Source organism: Lissotriton helveticus, chromosome 12, assembly GCF_964261635.1.
Source record: "Lissotriton helveticus chromosome 12, aLisHel1.1, whole genome shotgun sequence".
Classification (NCBI taxonomy): Eukaryota; Metazoa; Chordata; class Amphibia; order Caudata; family Salamandridae; genus Lissotriton; species Lissotriton helveticus.
In genome coordinates, this window is record NC_136073.1 from 244,902,874 (window position 1) to 244,919,824 (window position 16,951).

General features: G+C 42.9%; 1 protein-coding gene across 1 annotated transcript in view; it reads right to left on the bottom strand.

Annotated features, from left to right (window-relative positions):
• Positions 1–441: 441 nt before the first annotated feature.
• Positions 442–16,951, bottom strand: part of LOC144799809 (sulfotransferase 2A1-like) — a 206,818-nt gene continuing 190,308 nt past the window's right edge. Inside the window, exons 5-6 of the mRNA XM_078671382.1 lie at positions 13,578–13,758; positions 442–721 (exon numbers count right to left, since the gene is read on the bottom strand). Coding sequence (XP_078527508.1) covers positions 606–721; positions 13,578–13,758 — 297 coding nt within the window. The 3' untranslated portion in view covers positions 442–605. The remainder of the gene's footprint in view (positions 722–13,577; positions 13,759–16,951) is intronic.

Below are 16,951 nucleotides of genomic sequence, written 5' to 3' on the forward strand. Positions count from 1 at the left end.
GCAGAGTGCTGGCATTGTAGTGGCGGCGGTCGTCGTGGCGGGTGCGGGGGCCAGGGGTTCTGGCGCAGGGCACGGTCCAGGCTTGGACGGGCGCAGAAGGGCTTGCTGCACGCCAGCGGCGTGACTGCGCAGCGGCCGGCATGTATGGGGAGGTGGGAATGAGACATGCCTGTTGTATTTAACAAAAAAGGATAGCAATAGGCCCTATTGAATCACATCCTAAACAGTAGGCAATGCATTTGATTAAAAAAAAAAACAATGGCACCTCCTTCTTCTCTCCCCTCCCTTAGTATGAATAACAGTACTGGAAGAACCTAACTAAAGGTATATGCCTTACAAAGAAGCTAGTAATTAATGTTGCACAATATTGAAATATACCAACCAACCTGCACATGAGTTTGTGCAGTTGATGGGTATTGTGTAACTTGTAGAAAATGCGAGGGAACTCCTGTTACTGATTTTTAATTATTGCACCATCTTTCTGTGATGTTTTGTGCCTGTTACAAAAGATAATAATACAAAAATTTTCCAATTCATTCAGCTGTGTACGTCTTCCCTCTGGACTTGCTGTGGTCTGCAGTGACATTCATGGCCCAGTCAAAACGTTAGTCCAGCTCCCACTGAAAGATGATGTCCAGGTCCTGCATCTTTTCTTTATATACCTCGTCGAAATGTGCATTCTGCTCTAAGGTGAAGTTTTCCTTCCAGTCTCCAACATTACCTAGAAATGAACACACAAAACATTACTTGTGAGAGGTCACTTCATAGGATGGTGATTTTTAGACCATATAAGAATGTTTTCTTCTATTTCATTTCTGCACGAAATTGCAAAATCTCCTTGGTATAGAAATCTCACTATTTGTACTGCTTGCCAAGACAGGTGAGTGTACAGCTGTCCTGCCGGGAGATATTTAAGGCTTAAATTGTAACCAACCAACCTACTTCCTGTAGAGCTCTCCCTAACACTCCTCTTATGACCTGTACTCCTCCATCAGAACCCTCTCTGTCTTAAGGTGCTACCAAACTCTACCAATGCGCCTATGCTGCTTTTAGTAGGTTGAAATGTTGCTTTTAATGTGGAGCAATATCTGTGGTGAGCAGTCCAGCCTCGTACATAGTTGTCAATCAGCATTCATTTTCAATCCACTTCCAAATATTACCTCCTCTCTTGGAAATTATTACCCCACAAGATGTCTGTTTAGTGGGGTGTTGCTGATTTGTCACTTAGACGAATCAGACATTTTCCACAAGTGTGAGATCACAAGTGGTGAACTGTTTTGTGTGCTTATCATGCTTTTTTGTACTTTTGTGTATTCTTACAGGTCATATCTCTGGTTCATGAGGAAAAAGAAAGTTGAGCCGATGCAGAACATAACATTCATGATAACAAAATATCAAGAAAAAAGTGGAGGTTGTACCTGCTCGGAGTTCCTGGTGAAAACAGAGGCAAATCGAGATTTGCTGTCATTTTATATATAATGTAACTTGTTGTTTTAGAATGCAAACAGCCTATGCATAGTCATGTTACACCAGTAGCACTGTAAGAGGAAGGATTCATTCTAGGACATTGATAAAACCATCAATACTCATTGATGAACATTATAATATAGTTCCCCTACCAGATAGGGATCTGATGAAATACTAATATCTTATTTTCTCATTGAAATCAAGGGAAGCGAGGGAGCATCAGGAAAACCCAGTTAATAACCACACCCTTAGAATCCACATGCTTAGATTTTGAATGAGTCCCAAGTTAAATTTGTTTTTTTATCATGCTTTCAGCTTTGACTCAAAAGCACAGGGAAGACAGTTATGTCAGGGCCAGATTTACACCTGTTAGTTATAATCACATGGTACTCAAATAACATTTTCTTTAATTATACTGCCACACCTTAAAGAAGTACCACTCCTATGGAACATTTCTAATTGTCCTATAATTAGGTGACAAGATAAAGTGTGTAGAACCCCTTCGTCAAGAAACACAAAGTTTTCAGTACGGAAAAAAGATCATGAAGATAATGCAAAAATGAGTCCTAGGTACAACATGGAGGTACAATAAAGTGGGTAGATCCTTCTTTGTGAACTATGCTTGGCACAGCCTTGTGCAGGAGATTTAATGAATCTTTAATTAATTAAAGATGTAGATCTACTGTCATCGTGTGGTTAACAGCTACGACTATATTATTAATTTGTAGATACTGGGCACTCAAAATAGTGACATGGCATTTAGAAAGTGCAAATTGAATGAATCTCCATTTCCCTCTCGTTCAGGTTATTGAAAGGAATGCCCACTTTAATTGTTTATTAGAAAGATAGCTACACGTTTTTATGTTAGCTCTGTTGGAATCAGGGGACACTGCTATATGTTGAGCAGATTTATATACCATATTAGAAAGTCTATGAAGAAGAGATGTCCTGTTCCGCAAATAAGTTTATAAATTGCAAGCAACACCATTACCTTATGGAACTCCAAGGATGTGAAATGCAGGGTGTTAATGGCTCTATACAATTATTTGAATAAACAGTACATATGATAGTCTGGTATGTGTACGTGAGAGGAATAGATTTTTAAATGAGCACGTTTGATCAGTTACAATAAAACAAGGAAAATGCAGTGCTTATGCCTTGAAATTATTCAATATCAGAGAAAATGATTGTGTTTACTTCCATCATGGAGTGTGCCAAGTCCACACACTATCTTTTTGATATAAACGTTAACTAAACTTGGGTGGTAAATGTTGTTTTTAATCTTCCTCACTTGTTTATAGAAGTTGAAAGTATTGTTTCATCTGGTTTGTAAATTAAAATCTTGCATTACCAGTTTGGCTATGGCTGTAAAAGTGGCAAAATATGCAGTCCTTCCTGAAGCACATTATGAAGTGCAATATGGCAGCTGCACCCTCTGCCTGCTACCTGGTTGCCTAGTCTTTGATAAGATTGGTTAAATGCCTCTGACAAAAAATGTAGGATTTTAATTTGGAGCCCAATATTGTTCTACTCAGACTGTATAAATCCGAATTGTGCCTGGCACGAAATTATTTTTATAACCGTATTAGCATGTCCATCACTTAGCTGAAACTTTCAGAATTGTTGATGAACTTTCTAAATCTATAGTAAAGACTTTTAGTCTTACTTTTACCCAAACTCTGTTGGTCTACTTACTCTCCACTTTATTTGAGTTATAAGTATTAAAGGTTTGCAAAGCAGTTTCTTCAGAAGGCAAACCCTCAGGATTTTGGTATGTGATATTGCCAAGTCCAACCGTTTTTGGGTTTGCTTTGCCCTGGACTCGACTTAGTAAACTAATCATGAGTTTGATATTGAGTTACTTCTTAAACTCTTGTCTAGTTATGTGTTACAAACATGAGGCACATCGCAATCTGTGCAGTCAGTGTTTTGTAAGGTTCCGCCTTCTCCTGAAGCAGATGGTGGATTCCATCATGTCAAAGAAGTCATCACTGAGTCAGTGGAACCATAAAGCCTTCATCCAGGCTCTCATCTTTGCAGTTTCTAAGATCCTAGAGACGGTTACATGAGGTGAACTTCTTGGGTGACAGTCATGTGGATGGTGAGGTGAACTTTAGGCCATTCTGGTATAATTATTCATTCTTGCTGGTTGTGCCGGAGGACCTCCAGCTGATGGAGGCCGGGTCATTGCTTTGAATCAATGATCCAAAGTGACATTTGTTACCTTTGACCCTGTCATCTTGCATAACCATCTCTAGTTCATTAGTGTGGGGCCTCGGTCCAACAGTGCTTTTGATCCTGATTAACAGACCACTCCCTGGTGGTGCCACTACCTCTTTTTTAATTTGACATGCACATCTTGACTTGTGGATTCCTGAGGGTTACCGATCTGTGTTTCTGCCTCATTATACTTTATGTTGAGCTTCTGGGGTTGCCTCATCCATCTCTTGGGGCTCTCCTTTGCACAGGAGGATAACAGAGGAACAGGAAGGGATGAGCCGCATTGCATAAAATACGAATCTGAAGTCTGGTGTGATGATAGTGGGAGGTAGCAATAACATTTAGTACGCTGCGCACTGATCCCATGAGTGAGATATGTGTCTCTTCTGCAAAAATTGATTGCGATGCAACTTTAAAGGCCCAGTTTTCTGTCATTATCTCCTTTTTTTCTACTACCTGTTGCTTCTGAGAAAGATCCTTCCATGTTGACAATACAGAGTAGGCTTTCTGCAGCAACAACTGCATTGCCTAAGATTAGGATCCTACTAGGTCCAGTATCTACTGATGTCCCTTCTTTAGTGCTTGAACCCGGTTGTCTGATTACTGACAGGAGCCTGAAGGTTTTATTCTGGTTCCTCTTTTTGAGGACTCAACTTTGGCAATCAATTTATTGCAGGGTAACTTTTACGTGGTCTCTATGATGCATAGATCCATTGTTAGGAAAGCCCTGGAGTTCACCCAAGACACTACGGCCACATGCATCAAACTAAAAACCGGTCACAAATGTGCAGATTTGCAGATTTGCATTTGGGATTCATCATCCTAATTGCAAAAATCACAATTTAAGTAATCGCAAATTGGGATTCCTTAATTGCAATGCATTAACCTAAAAAAAAAAATGCGATTTTGCAAATAGGAATCGCAAATTACCGTCATACTCAAGTTGATGGTAATTTGCGAATTCTTTGAAAAATGCACTAAAGTGCAATTTTGAAAGTCCCATGTTACGCATGTGTGTGCGCAACATGTGGTAAAATGGAAATTTTAGGGGTGTAACAGTGTCCTTTTGGCACCCTTGCACTCTTGAAATTGCATGCGCAATTTGCTAGTACCTATTGGGTACTCGCATTCTTTTAATTGCGACTTGCAATTTGCGAGTCGCAATTAAGGAATGTGTAGGAATTGCAATTTTTTTGTGATTCCTACATGCATAGGCAATTGTGATTCTATAATTGTGATTCCTTAAAAATCACAACTGCCTATTTTGATGCATGTGCACCATCGTTCTTTGTGTGCTTTCCTGTGTCTGAGATTTGCCTCGTTCGTTCTTGTTCCAATTTTGACAGTGCGGCAAAGAGCTAACGGAGGTCACCCGTTATGGTGTTGCCTCTGTCTTTGTTGCTATTTTGTAGCTAACTGTTACCTATCCCAATCTGTCAGTGCCACAGCACTCTACTAAACTATTAATACTTTACAAAAGGTACCTGTTCATACATACATCTCCTAAAGTCACCCTCTATAGCCAGGTTTGATGTTATACTTAGAAATTGAGTGCAATACGAATTGATACATTATTTGTCTGCTGGGCTTCAATAGACATAATTCTGTCTGGATTTGGTGCCTTGGTGGCATAATATATCCACTGTAGGGATCTGTTTTTCCACATGGTCACAGATTGAAATGCCAGTGAAGTCCATTCAGCCCAGTGGAGTTCATTCACAGGGTCGATAAAATAAGTACAATGTATTTGTTAATTTACTTTACTTCTGAGGTACAGTAATGACATTTGTGACCCACAGCTTTATGCAGATATGTTTGGAAAGATTCACTAGTACACATGACCATGCCTTAATTTAAGCTTTAGGGAAAAGGTTCATTACCACATGAGCAGCTCTACCTTATTTGAAGTGGGATGGCTGCATTTCAGGTTCTTGCCTAAGCAGATTTCCCAATGACTGGAATCTCCCTGGCAAAGGATTTATTGTGGCCTGCACTATTGGACAAATAAGCTACATGTCAACACAGACCTCTACCACCTTACAATTTAACTAGAAATCTGTGGGCAACTTCCTACTGGCAGCCAAAAGCCTTGACTGGCATCTCACTACCTATGGATCTCATCACAAGTGTGTATCATGGTCCAGCCCATACTAGGATTATCTGAAATTGTCTGTGTCTGGACACGTGTGTCCATAAATATAAATATAATGGTATCCAAATACAAACACATTGCTCAGCCTTTAAAATCCTTTAGTGGGCCCTCTGTGTTGTGCTTTAGAAAAACTCAAGACCACTTATGGACCTTAGCGGTACATTTTCTTTTGTGAAGGCAAATATTGTCCATCTATGCCCTTACTCTTGGGAAGTAGTCAGTCTCAGACTCCCTCCCACATTTCAGAAAATAACTCATAGGATACCTCCTCGGTGTCGGAAGGAAGCGGCAAGATGGCGGCTGCGTAACGGTGGTTGTAACGAGGAAGCAGTGAGAACTCGCAATACAAGGAGCCTAAATGGAACTTTAGACACAACCAGGTACTGTCATCTGGCGCCTATGTAAAGGAGAAAATACCTATTACCTTCGAGCTTCTTGGAATGCTGACAACTTTGTCCTGTCGAGGATCTGCGAGGCAATTGCTCTGGGAGCTGGCGTCCACACTTGCCGCTCTCCCACCCGGTCAGAAACGCCGAGGCATTGCAGGAGGGAGGAGTTTGGGTCGAAGACCGCTGCAGACAGTACAGCCTCCGCGGTCAGATCTCAGAGCGGAGCGCTCGAGCAGGAATTCATCCGGGGAAGAGCTGAGCGGGTTTGATCTTCGGCGCCAGGCACCAAGGGAAGCGATGGCTACAAAAAACAATCCGACTTTGAAATCCGCCGCGGGGAAAAAGAAAACCCAACGAGATGAGGGAACCACAGAGACACTCGGTGGTCAAACGCCCCCGACCGAACATCCAAGGAAGAAACAGACCGCAGCTAGAACCCGCTTGGCAACGGCTTCAATAGCAGACCTGTTTGCTAAAACCGGTAAGGAGAAAGCAGTCGAGGTGGACAATAAAGGGGCGGAGAGAACCACTACAGAGGCCCCCCCGGTCAGGGACGATATTGATGCCGGTGATGATACTGAGGTACAGGGCGAAATTGAGGTCCCACTGGGGAAGGAGATCCTTGGTAATTCCACAGTAACACCTGAAAGTAAGGATGAGCTCTTGGGATCCTCTGATTCAGGCCGACATACCAACATCCCGTAATTGCCGGTAAAGGATGTGGCGGGGGAGCAATCAGAATTTTTGGATAATGGAGCTACCCCAGGGATAGATATTCACTCCTCTGCTGACGGATCAGCAGTTCTTGAAGGCGCAGTGGGGGATGGGATAGAATCTGCCTCAAGTGAAGCTTTTTTCTCGGCCTCTGACGCGGCCGGATGGTCTGAGGAAGACGAGGAGTGTAGCTCGTATGCAGACTCCGAGAGTGACTCGGAAATAGATCACCCTGCAACTGCATTAAAGGCCCCAGTTGTGGCTGGCAAGGCATATACTAAAGGGGAAATGAGTGGGGATCACCTCACCTCTATACAGCTACAGGACAGCCCTAGTATGGAATTCGCCCAAATGTCATTGCTAGAGACAATTCACCAGGAAACCATAGCTCACAGAGAGGAAACCAGCTCTGACAACCTTAAATCGCAGGCGGCATTGAGGAAGATGTGAGGCCTAGTCAGGAAACTCTCAAAGGTCTGCGTAAATACTGGGGATAGAGTCTCAAACTTAGAAGACAGAATAGTCTCTACTGAGACGGAAGTTGCACAGGCTGTATCCAAGGTTAATGCGCAATCCTCCCAGGTTGTGGACATTCAATGGAAAATTGAAGAAATGGAGAATAGGCTACGCCGTAACAATCTGAGGGTATTGGGAATACCGGAGGGAGCCGAGGGATCTGACATTAGGGCATTCATCATCAAGCTCTTTCAACAAGCATTCCCGGAACTATCTAGCTGGAATTGGCCCCTGGAGCTGCAGAGGGTACATCGCACTCCCTTTAAAATAAAAAGGAACATGAAGGAGGGGGACAAACCCAGGGCTGTTTTGATATTCCTTGGCAACTTCATTCTCAGACAGGCAATATCGGATTTAGCCAGGCCAAACGCTAAGCGAAGCAGTGATGGAATAACATTTTTTGTCCGACCGGACTTCTGTCATTCGACAGTAGAGAGACGCTGGCGATTAAGAGGGATGATTAAACCATTCCAGGATAAAAAGATGCAGGCATTTCTGATAAACCCAGCTCAACTGAAAGTCATCAATGAAGGAAGGACATTCTTTTTCTCCTCAGAGATAAAAGCGAAGGAATATCTGGACGCTGTTGGTAAATAGACTGGAATTTTGATACTCGAATTGATATTGCTCTTAAAACAAAAGACTTCTGGCTGTCATATAGCGCTAAATCGATGGACAGTGTGACTTTGGCCGGTCTTTGGTTTAAGGATTTTTGGTTTTTCACTTGGGTTATATAGGGCTTAAAAATTGTTTTATATTCTCTTTATGAATATTGGCTTATTTTAAGTTCTCACTGCTTTCTTCGTGTTCCATCACATGCACAGACTAGGTCTGAGCGCCTCTTTGAGGAGGGAGGGGGGGAGAGTGGGGTTTGTAGGGGTGAGGGTGTAAGGGTGTGGAGGGGTTGGGTGGGGAAGGGGGAAAGTTGGGGGTCAGGGGGAAAAATGGAAAAAGTGGGAAACGATGCAGAATAGGACAAAGTAATGGGACACTAAAGGAAAATACAATCAAGGGTCAGTTTCTAGTAGAAGGTGGTATAGCACAGCAGGATGGCGAACATTAGAATTTGCACAATTAATGTGGGGGGTATGAATGACTGGAAAAAAAGGGAGAGACTGGCATATTTCGTCAAATATAATAAAATAGACGTCCTTTGTCTTCAAGAAACTCATCTCCCATGGGCTAAGAGGAAATTGATGTCTCTTAATGGTTTTGAGCTGGTGGCTTGTTCTACCCAATCTTCAACTATCAGGGGGGTCGCGATATTAGTAAGATCTACTTTGGGAAATGCTAGAAAAGTCAAAGCCGACAGCAATGGTAGGTGGGTCATAGCAGAACTGGAAATAGGTTTTACACTAAGCACTATATACGGCTCTAACAGTGACGACCCAGAGATCTTTGATTTTTTAGAAACGGAACTAGCCAGCTGGCCCTCCCCTCTAGTATCAGCCGGAGACCTAAATATTTCAGCAAATTGGGGAACTGGAACAGTATATGCTGGGCGTAAACCCAGAGTTTTTAGGGCATTACACGCTTTTATCAGCTCACACGGACTCCAAGATGTCTGGGGTGTGAAAGAGCCCAAAGATTCTGGCTTTACGTATTTTTCAAACCCAGGCCAGAAGTACTCAAAGATGGATTCTTTTCTTATCTCGTCTTCTGAGATTAAAAAAGTATCTATTACAAAACTCCCAAGATTAATCTCAGATCACAACCCCTTGGTATTGTCATATGAACTCGGTAGGGTTGAAAGGAAAAGGATAGGATGGACCTTCGAAAGGAGACTATTGGCCGACAAGAGGTTTGTCGAACATCTTACTATTTGGGCGGGCAAATTTTTCGCAGCAAATAGATATAGTACCTCTCGTAATGGGGTTTGGGAGGCTTTCAATGCGGCTTTAAGAGGAGAAACTATAAGTTGTTCTGCAAGGCTGAGAAAAGATGATAGATGTAAGGTTGAGGTTTTGATGGAGAAACTAGCAAGGGCCGAAGAGCAACATGTAAAGGTTATTGCCTCAGAAGGGGATAGCAGCGAAAGTCAAAATGCGCTGCTGGCGGTTAAGGCAGAACTACAGAAGGAGGTAACTCAAAGGGCGATTAGCGAGTTTCAATCCTCTAGGGCTAAAAGGTATGAAACAGGGAAGCAAGCCGGTAGAGCCCTAGCCCTCCGGTTAAGGCAGGAAAAAACTAAAAACTTAATTTTGTGAGGAGGATGGGAATGACTATACCGAAGTAAAGGATATAGTGAGGGTTTTCGAGAATTTTTATAAAAAGCTTTATGATGAGGCGAGCGGTGTTAGAACTCAGAGAGGCGAGTATCCGGATAGTGGACCTCGTCTGTATGATGCAGCTAGGGAAGACCTCGATAAAGACATTACACAGAGCGAGGTCATAGCCTTACTACGGGAACTAGCCCCCGGCACAGCATCAGGGCCAGACGAGATCCCTCTCGAGGTCTATAGAGCGATCGAATCTGAAATTGCCCCACTATTGGTCGATCTGCTTAATGGGATTATGTACTCAGGGGTAATCCCAGGTTCGTGGAAAGAAACCATTATAATAATATTCTATAAGAAAGGGAAGCCAAGTGAAAAACCAGGGTCTTACTGCCCGATCTCATTAATTAATTTGGATACAAAACTGTATTCCAAGATATGGGCAAAGAGGTTGAGCAGGATCGTTGGGGGTGTGGTATCCCCGTGGCAGCATGGATTCGTCCCAGGTCGTGGTACGACAGACCATATAAACAGAGCAATAACACTGTTTGATGTCCAGGCTGCCACGGGGGGGAGATGGCCATGATCCTGCTCGACGCAGAGAAGGGCTTTGACCGTGTGGTTTGGAGCTTTCTCTGGGGTATCTTGGCCAGGAGGGGTTTTGGCGAACAAATTATTAAAGCTTTAAAAGCCATTTACGTAGATCCTACAGCTAGGGTTATGGTGATGGGCGAGAAATCGGGTAAAATCGATATAAAGAGAGGCACGCGTCAGGACTGTCCCTGTTCACCCATCCTGTTCTCTCTTTATATCGACCCCTTAATACAGTAAATTCTCGAGTGCCCCAGGGTAACTCCCGCGATTTTTAATGGGTATACGCATAAAATCTTGGCTTACGCCAATGATCTGGCGGTTATCACCACTAATCCACAGCAGGCGCTCCCGGCTCTAGCTCAGATGGCGAAGGACTTTGGCCATCGGTCGGGATACCTTTTAAATGAATCAAAAACTCAGATTATCTGCTCAAAAAATATTGTTAAATCCGACTAGAGATTCGTTGATTCTGCTTCTTATCTAGGGGTGAAAATCAATGCTTCAGTTGATCGTATTGTTGAAGAAAATTATCCTCCCCTGATCAAATCCATAGAAGCCGAACTAAAAAGAATAGATGTCCTACACCTCTCTTTGGTAGGAAGGGTTAATGCATTAAAAATGTTAATGTTTCCCAAAGTGTTATACTTGTTTCGCGCCATCCCCCTTTTTTTAGATGAAACAACAATGAAAAGTTCGGAATCCACATTCATAAGATTTTTTTGGCAGTACGGGAAGGTTAGGCGTTCTACTTGCCTAATGTCCTTACCTAGGGAAGAGGGGGGGATGGCCCTCCCAAATCTTAGACTTTACCACAGGTCTTGTTTATTGATTCAAATATCCATCTTTTTCCAATTTGAGCTGGACTCGGGAACCGAAAATACTGATGTACAGAATCCTCCCCCGATTTTTAAGATGTTGCTGGGGGGAAGGCTACAGGGTTACTGTTGCGTGAAGTGGAAAAGAGATTTTACAAAGGGGCAAGATTCAAGACTTTGTATAGTGCTTGGCTGGTCTGGAAATCTATTCTAAAGTTTTTTAATGTTTCAAAGATACATTCATATTTACACCTTGGAAACTCCAGCCTTTTTCCTCAGTTGAGAGCAGATAGGAATATTCAGCTATGGAAAGGATTAGGAGTTAAGACTCTCAGGGATATTCTGGAGGGCGATAAGATAATTGGGTTTGAAGTTTTACAAAGTAGGTTTGGCATCCCAGCCGACCATTGGTTTCTGTATGGCCAAATAGTTCGAACCCTTAAGGCACAAAGACCAAAGCTCTCTGCCCCTGCGGACATTCCTGTAGTCGATATACTAGCTAGAGGCTGCAATAAGATTAAATTGGTGTACAACCACCTCCTAACGAATATCCAAGATGATATTGAGAAGACTGAACATAATTGGGCTATTAAACTGGGAAATCCAGATGTAGATGTGGATCTTGCGCTATGTCTGAATAAAAATATATTCTGGGCCTTTAACCTACGTGCCCAGCACTATAAAACAGTTTTTAACCTCTATCATACTCGTGCAAAATTATTCGCCTGGGGCGTAAGGGAAAATGACAGATGCCCAAGATGCAATGATAGTCAAGCAGATATCGTACATATGTTTTTTCATTGTAATCGGTTAGAGCCAATAAGGGAAGAGATTATGAAATTCTGGGAGGGGCTGCTAGGTCATAAGATCGATCTATCCCCGACCCTGATGTTACTTGGTACGGATTCTATGCTGAATCTTGGGAAGGAAGAGGAAGCCCTAGCTTTTATGTCAGACACCGTACTAAGGATCTTAATTTCGGCAGGCTGGAAAGATGTCACAGCTCCCTCCTTCCAGGTGTGGCTTTCTAGACTTTTAGGTATACGTAATGTCGAATCTTGCCTATATGAATTGAAAGGGAATAAAAAACGGGAGTTTGGTAGGCGCATCTGGGCTCCTATAACAAACTGGAGGGAGGCAAGATTATGAGAGGTGGCTGTATGTTAAAGATGTGTAATTGAAAGAATACCCCATAAGAACAGCTTTTTATTATTGTATGTTTTTTATCCTAACTGTGCATTTATTTATTCCTTGATTGCTATATCTATTACTCTGTATATTGGTTTTAGGTATATGTGTATTGAAATGCTCTGTCCTTACTGCATCTTAACCTAATAAAAATATTTATTTTTAAAAAAAAGGATACCTCTTCAAGGAGAACCTCTGTCACTGCTCTTCTGGAGCCTTTGCCTCTGCTCTCTTACCTTTAAAGATCTGCACAAGGAGCGTGTGTTTCCTTTGTGCCCCTCTACCCCAGCTTGCCCTCATTCCCTCATCAAATATCTTGTTGTCTGGCCCTCACGCTGCCCAGAACTTGGCAAAATACTCTGTTTTCCAAAACTAATCTTGTGCACAACAAATAACTAAAAGAAAAGGGATGGGGATATTGTCCATGGATGTCTGTTCACTGAAAAGAGGAGGTAACAGCACACCCTCAATAATCCTTAATGATACCACATGGTTGACTCTTGTCCTTAAATGCCTTCTATTTGCTAATGAAAGAAGTGGAAATTACAGAAAGTAAATCGTGGTTTTAATGCCTGTTTCTGACCTGGTCACTGCTTTCATGTCCCTAAAACTAGGGCTAATGAGAGTGGTTTCATGGGTTCCAAAGAGGAAGCCGGGGCCGGCAGCAGTTGCTACCCATGGCCATCTTGTGTGATGTCGATGATATTGACCCAAAGCTATGTATGTCGATTGCTGAATCACAACAGTATGATTCCATTTCTTTAACACATGCGCATTATTTGGATAAAAAGCAAGGGACCCATGTAAAATAATGTATGGTACCTGTGCAGCAGCACTTTTCACTTGGAATCTCACAGCTACTTTAATGCATGCAAGATGACTAAACACTCATTATTACTCCCCCCAAAACAATTTAAATTCTGAAAGCATTTTGATGCCAAAAGGGGAGCAACAGGTTACTTGTCATTTTCACTGATTATGTTAGGATTCTCTTCAATACCAATAAGTAGTTGCATATCTGGTAAGGCTGAACTGACCTTCACTCTATCTGGGTACTGCTGGGCCCACATTCTGTATAAGAGGCCTTTCTGTCAATGCCATGCTCACTTATGGTTGCTTCATTATGTGTGTCCACACTCCTTATTGGCTTCACTAAAGATAAGAATGTGTTTTTACAACTGCTTCTTAGTGCAGGAAGCCTTGTGTACTGCATCCCGCTGGTTGCTTGAGGCATCACACAGAGCTCTAGAGATTACCGGTCCTCCCATGATCCCCATAGGGGATTTTTGCTTAGTCTGTTGCTTACCTTTCCTCATGAATTTTCCTTGGTTGTGGTCCAAGATCTCAGGGGCTATCAGAGTGCAGTTCACCATACTGTTCTGGCTCATGGTGGTGAAGGTGCAATGCTTCTCAATGCCCTCTAACTCCTCCTGATACATCGGGCAGCTCAGAAACTTGCATACCCTCTCGATGGAGTGCCTGAGATCCTGAAAGCATAGAGAGGTCAAATGTATATCTTACTCGCTTGGTTTGAGACAAGGCTCAGAACATAGGGTGCTGGAGTGAAGTGATAAACCATTCATCAAAATCTTGTTCCAAGTTAAAACTACCAGTGGTGGCAATGATGCACAGCTGAGCATAGGTGGCATGACATTTCAATTCAACAAGAGATATTTTCTAAGCTTGGCCAGTGAACTCCGCTGTGCTCATGGAGTTTGCAGAGTTTTCCACACTCCACGGAACACGCAGAGTTCCAAAAAACTCAGTTCCGCAGAGCGGAGTTTTTTTCTCCACTCACACTCCCCAACGTCAAGTTGGCGATCATGAGCAAGAAAAATCCACCTCCCGGCGTGATTTCTCAAAGCAGGTGGTCGTATTTCTCAATGCGGGTGGTCGCAACTGCTAGCGTTGCGAAACATTCTGTTTGCATTGAGAAAGTTGCAACTCGGGTAGAAAATCTACTCGAGCGGCAGAAAAGAAGCGGCGCCCTCTTGTGCTATGCATGATGCTGTTTGTGTTGATTTTCCAGCGCAGGACAAACACCCTGCGCTGAAAGTGAATGTGAACAGTCATTACCAAGCGCACTCCACCGCTTGCGGAACTCCACATAGCACAGCAGAGTTTTTTTGCTCACTCAGCATAAACTCCATGCAGGCCTAATATTTCAACAAAATCCCATCCAATCTGCTACAAATCCTAAAATCTGCTTCAAAACCTATATGAGCTTGGAACAAGTAATAATGGTTTTATGGGGGAGTACATGATCAGATGAAGTTCCCCTTTTTTAGTAAGGTAGTTAGAGTAGGTATGGGCATTAATTGACTTAGCAGATAGTTGAACCTGAGGCACTGATTTCGAAAGGTAATATGGTCAGCGAGATATGATTCTTTGAAAAACACACAAACACAGCAATTCTCAAAAAATGCAATGTATGCTGCCAAGTCCCTGTATTGAATACTACACATGAAAAATGCAGTGATTCTACCATCAAACCGGTGTATGAGCCCTGGATTTAGCACCCTACTTTAAATGAGCAGCAATGTCTATTTCTGTTCGGAAGACTATGATGGCTTACTGTGGTGGATAAGGTTTAAATTCTGCTGCAAACTACTCACTGACAAGCCTACCCACAAATCCATACATTGTGGAAATAGTTTAGTATTATAATAAATAGGGATATGGTTGCGCCTGCATACAGAGTGAGTGTAGTTGGCTGGGTCACTGCAGTGAATGGCATTATTTGCACGAAGTAAGAGCTGTGTGGGTGCTCCTAATGCCTTTCATAGACAGGAGTGCTGCATATAGCGGGGAGAGAAAGCTTTCTCCTATTAGGAGAAGCTAGGAGGATGGATCGGTATGATTGAAATCTACTTGGTCTTGAACAGTGGTTCTTAACCTTTTGATTTCTGTGGACCCCCACTGAATCACGACTGGATTCCAGGGACCTCCACTTAGTCATTATTGGAAGCCAGGGACCCCCAGCCTAAGCAATTTCTATGACTTGGACCTCAAAACAATATTCACAACTACAAAAACAAGTATACATCAAACAAATACTAAAATATTGAAATATTTTATTTACTTCACAGTCAAATTTAGACAAAACATCACATTATTGATTTTGCTTCTGGATTTATATATAATGTATTAGCTTTAGTGTATGAATTTTAAAATGTAATTTTTTAACACAGTCACGTACTCCCCTGAGTAGGCCTCATGGACTCCCAGGGGTCCTTGGACCACGGGTTAAGAACCACTGATCTAAAATGTTCCAGGAGAATGAATACGTCAAGGTGGAGTGCCTCCAGAGGAGGAATCTGATAAGGTAAGTGGTTCCCAGCACCTGCAGGGGTGTGCACCGCTTGGGTGGGGGAGGAGGCAGCTTAGATGGGGTCCCTTAATCACTGGGGCAGGACCCAGCGAGAAGCCCAAAAATACCACTGGTGGGTATGGGCAATAGGTCCATCCTGAGTAGGCCTGGGCAAATCACTACGCTACGCTCGCGTAGTTTGCGAAGTTTGCGCTCCTTCGCACTACGCAAACTGCATGTAGCACAGTGCAAACACACGTAGCGTAGCGCAGCGGTCATTTTTTGCTTGCTCGTGGTCCTCAACGTCAAGTTGGCGACCGCGAGCAAGCAAAATGACATCCCGGCGAGACTTTTTCCTCATTCGCGATCAGCAACATCAAGTTGCTGATCGCGAGTGTGGAAAATAAACCTCCCGGCGAGATTCTCAACGTGGGGAGGTCAGGTTTCTCATTGCACAGTGCCGGATGCTTGTCCGCACTGTGCAATCATTGAAAACGGCATCTTGCACAGTGCGAACAGGCTTCTACGCAGTTCGCGTAGTGCTACGCATAGTGCGAAGTGCACTTTGCGTAGCTTCGCGAAGCGCTACTTCGCAAACTACGCCCAGCCCTAGATGCTCCCATGTGGATAACTTGTTTCCCACCATTTTGAAGGAAGGAATGGTCTTTCACATTAGCCACTTGGCGCTTGGGACTCTTGAGGTAGTGCAAACATGCTGGGTCACAACTATAGAGCCACCAGCCCTGAGGGTGGGGTCTGGGTACTGGGTCCCCAGTGAATGCTTGACCCCAGGAGCTGGTAATAAGCCAACTGTAAGCATAGACATATTTCGGTTTAAGAATCTTGGCACCCCCTTGGCACAGAGGAGGGTCTGGCAGGGAAGTCTCAAGGCTTATGCCTTGTGGTGGGTTATGTGGTTGCAACAGGGATATTTTGAGGAAATAGTATTTTTTACTGATTGATTTGGGTACTTTAAAACAATAAAAAAGTAATCTGTATTAACTGTCTTGGTGGTATATTTAAATAGTTCATATATTTTGAACAACATGCATTTGATTGATTATGTATAGTAGAATTAAATTAATAAAATGAAAAGGGAATATGAAATATGATAGCCTGGGTGACCCAGAATGAGAACTTACCGAAGGAGCTAATGGGTAGTCCCTAGCCCCTCTATCCTCTGCACGGGTAAGGATATTTAGCACCGTGTATTGCTTTTAGGACTGGTTTAGTAGAGACAAGCTTAGATGTTTTGCCAGCCTTGTGTAATCAAAAATCATAAATAAAAAAATACATTTGCATACAGAATGGGGCAATAGTTCATCTCACTTCAGCCTTTGGCTGGTTTGCACTATGAGTGACAATATTTC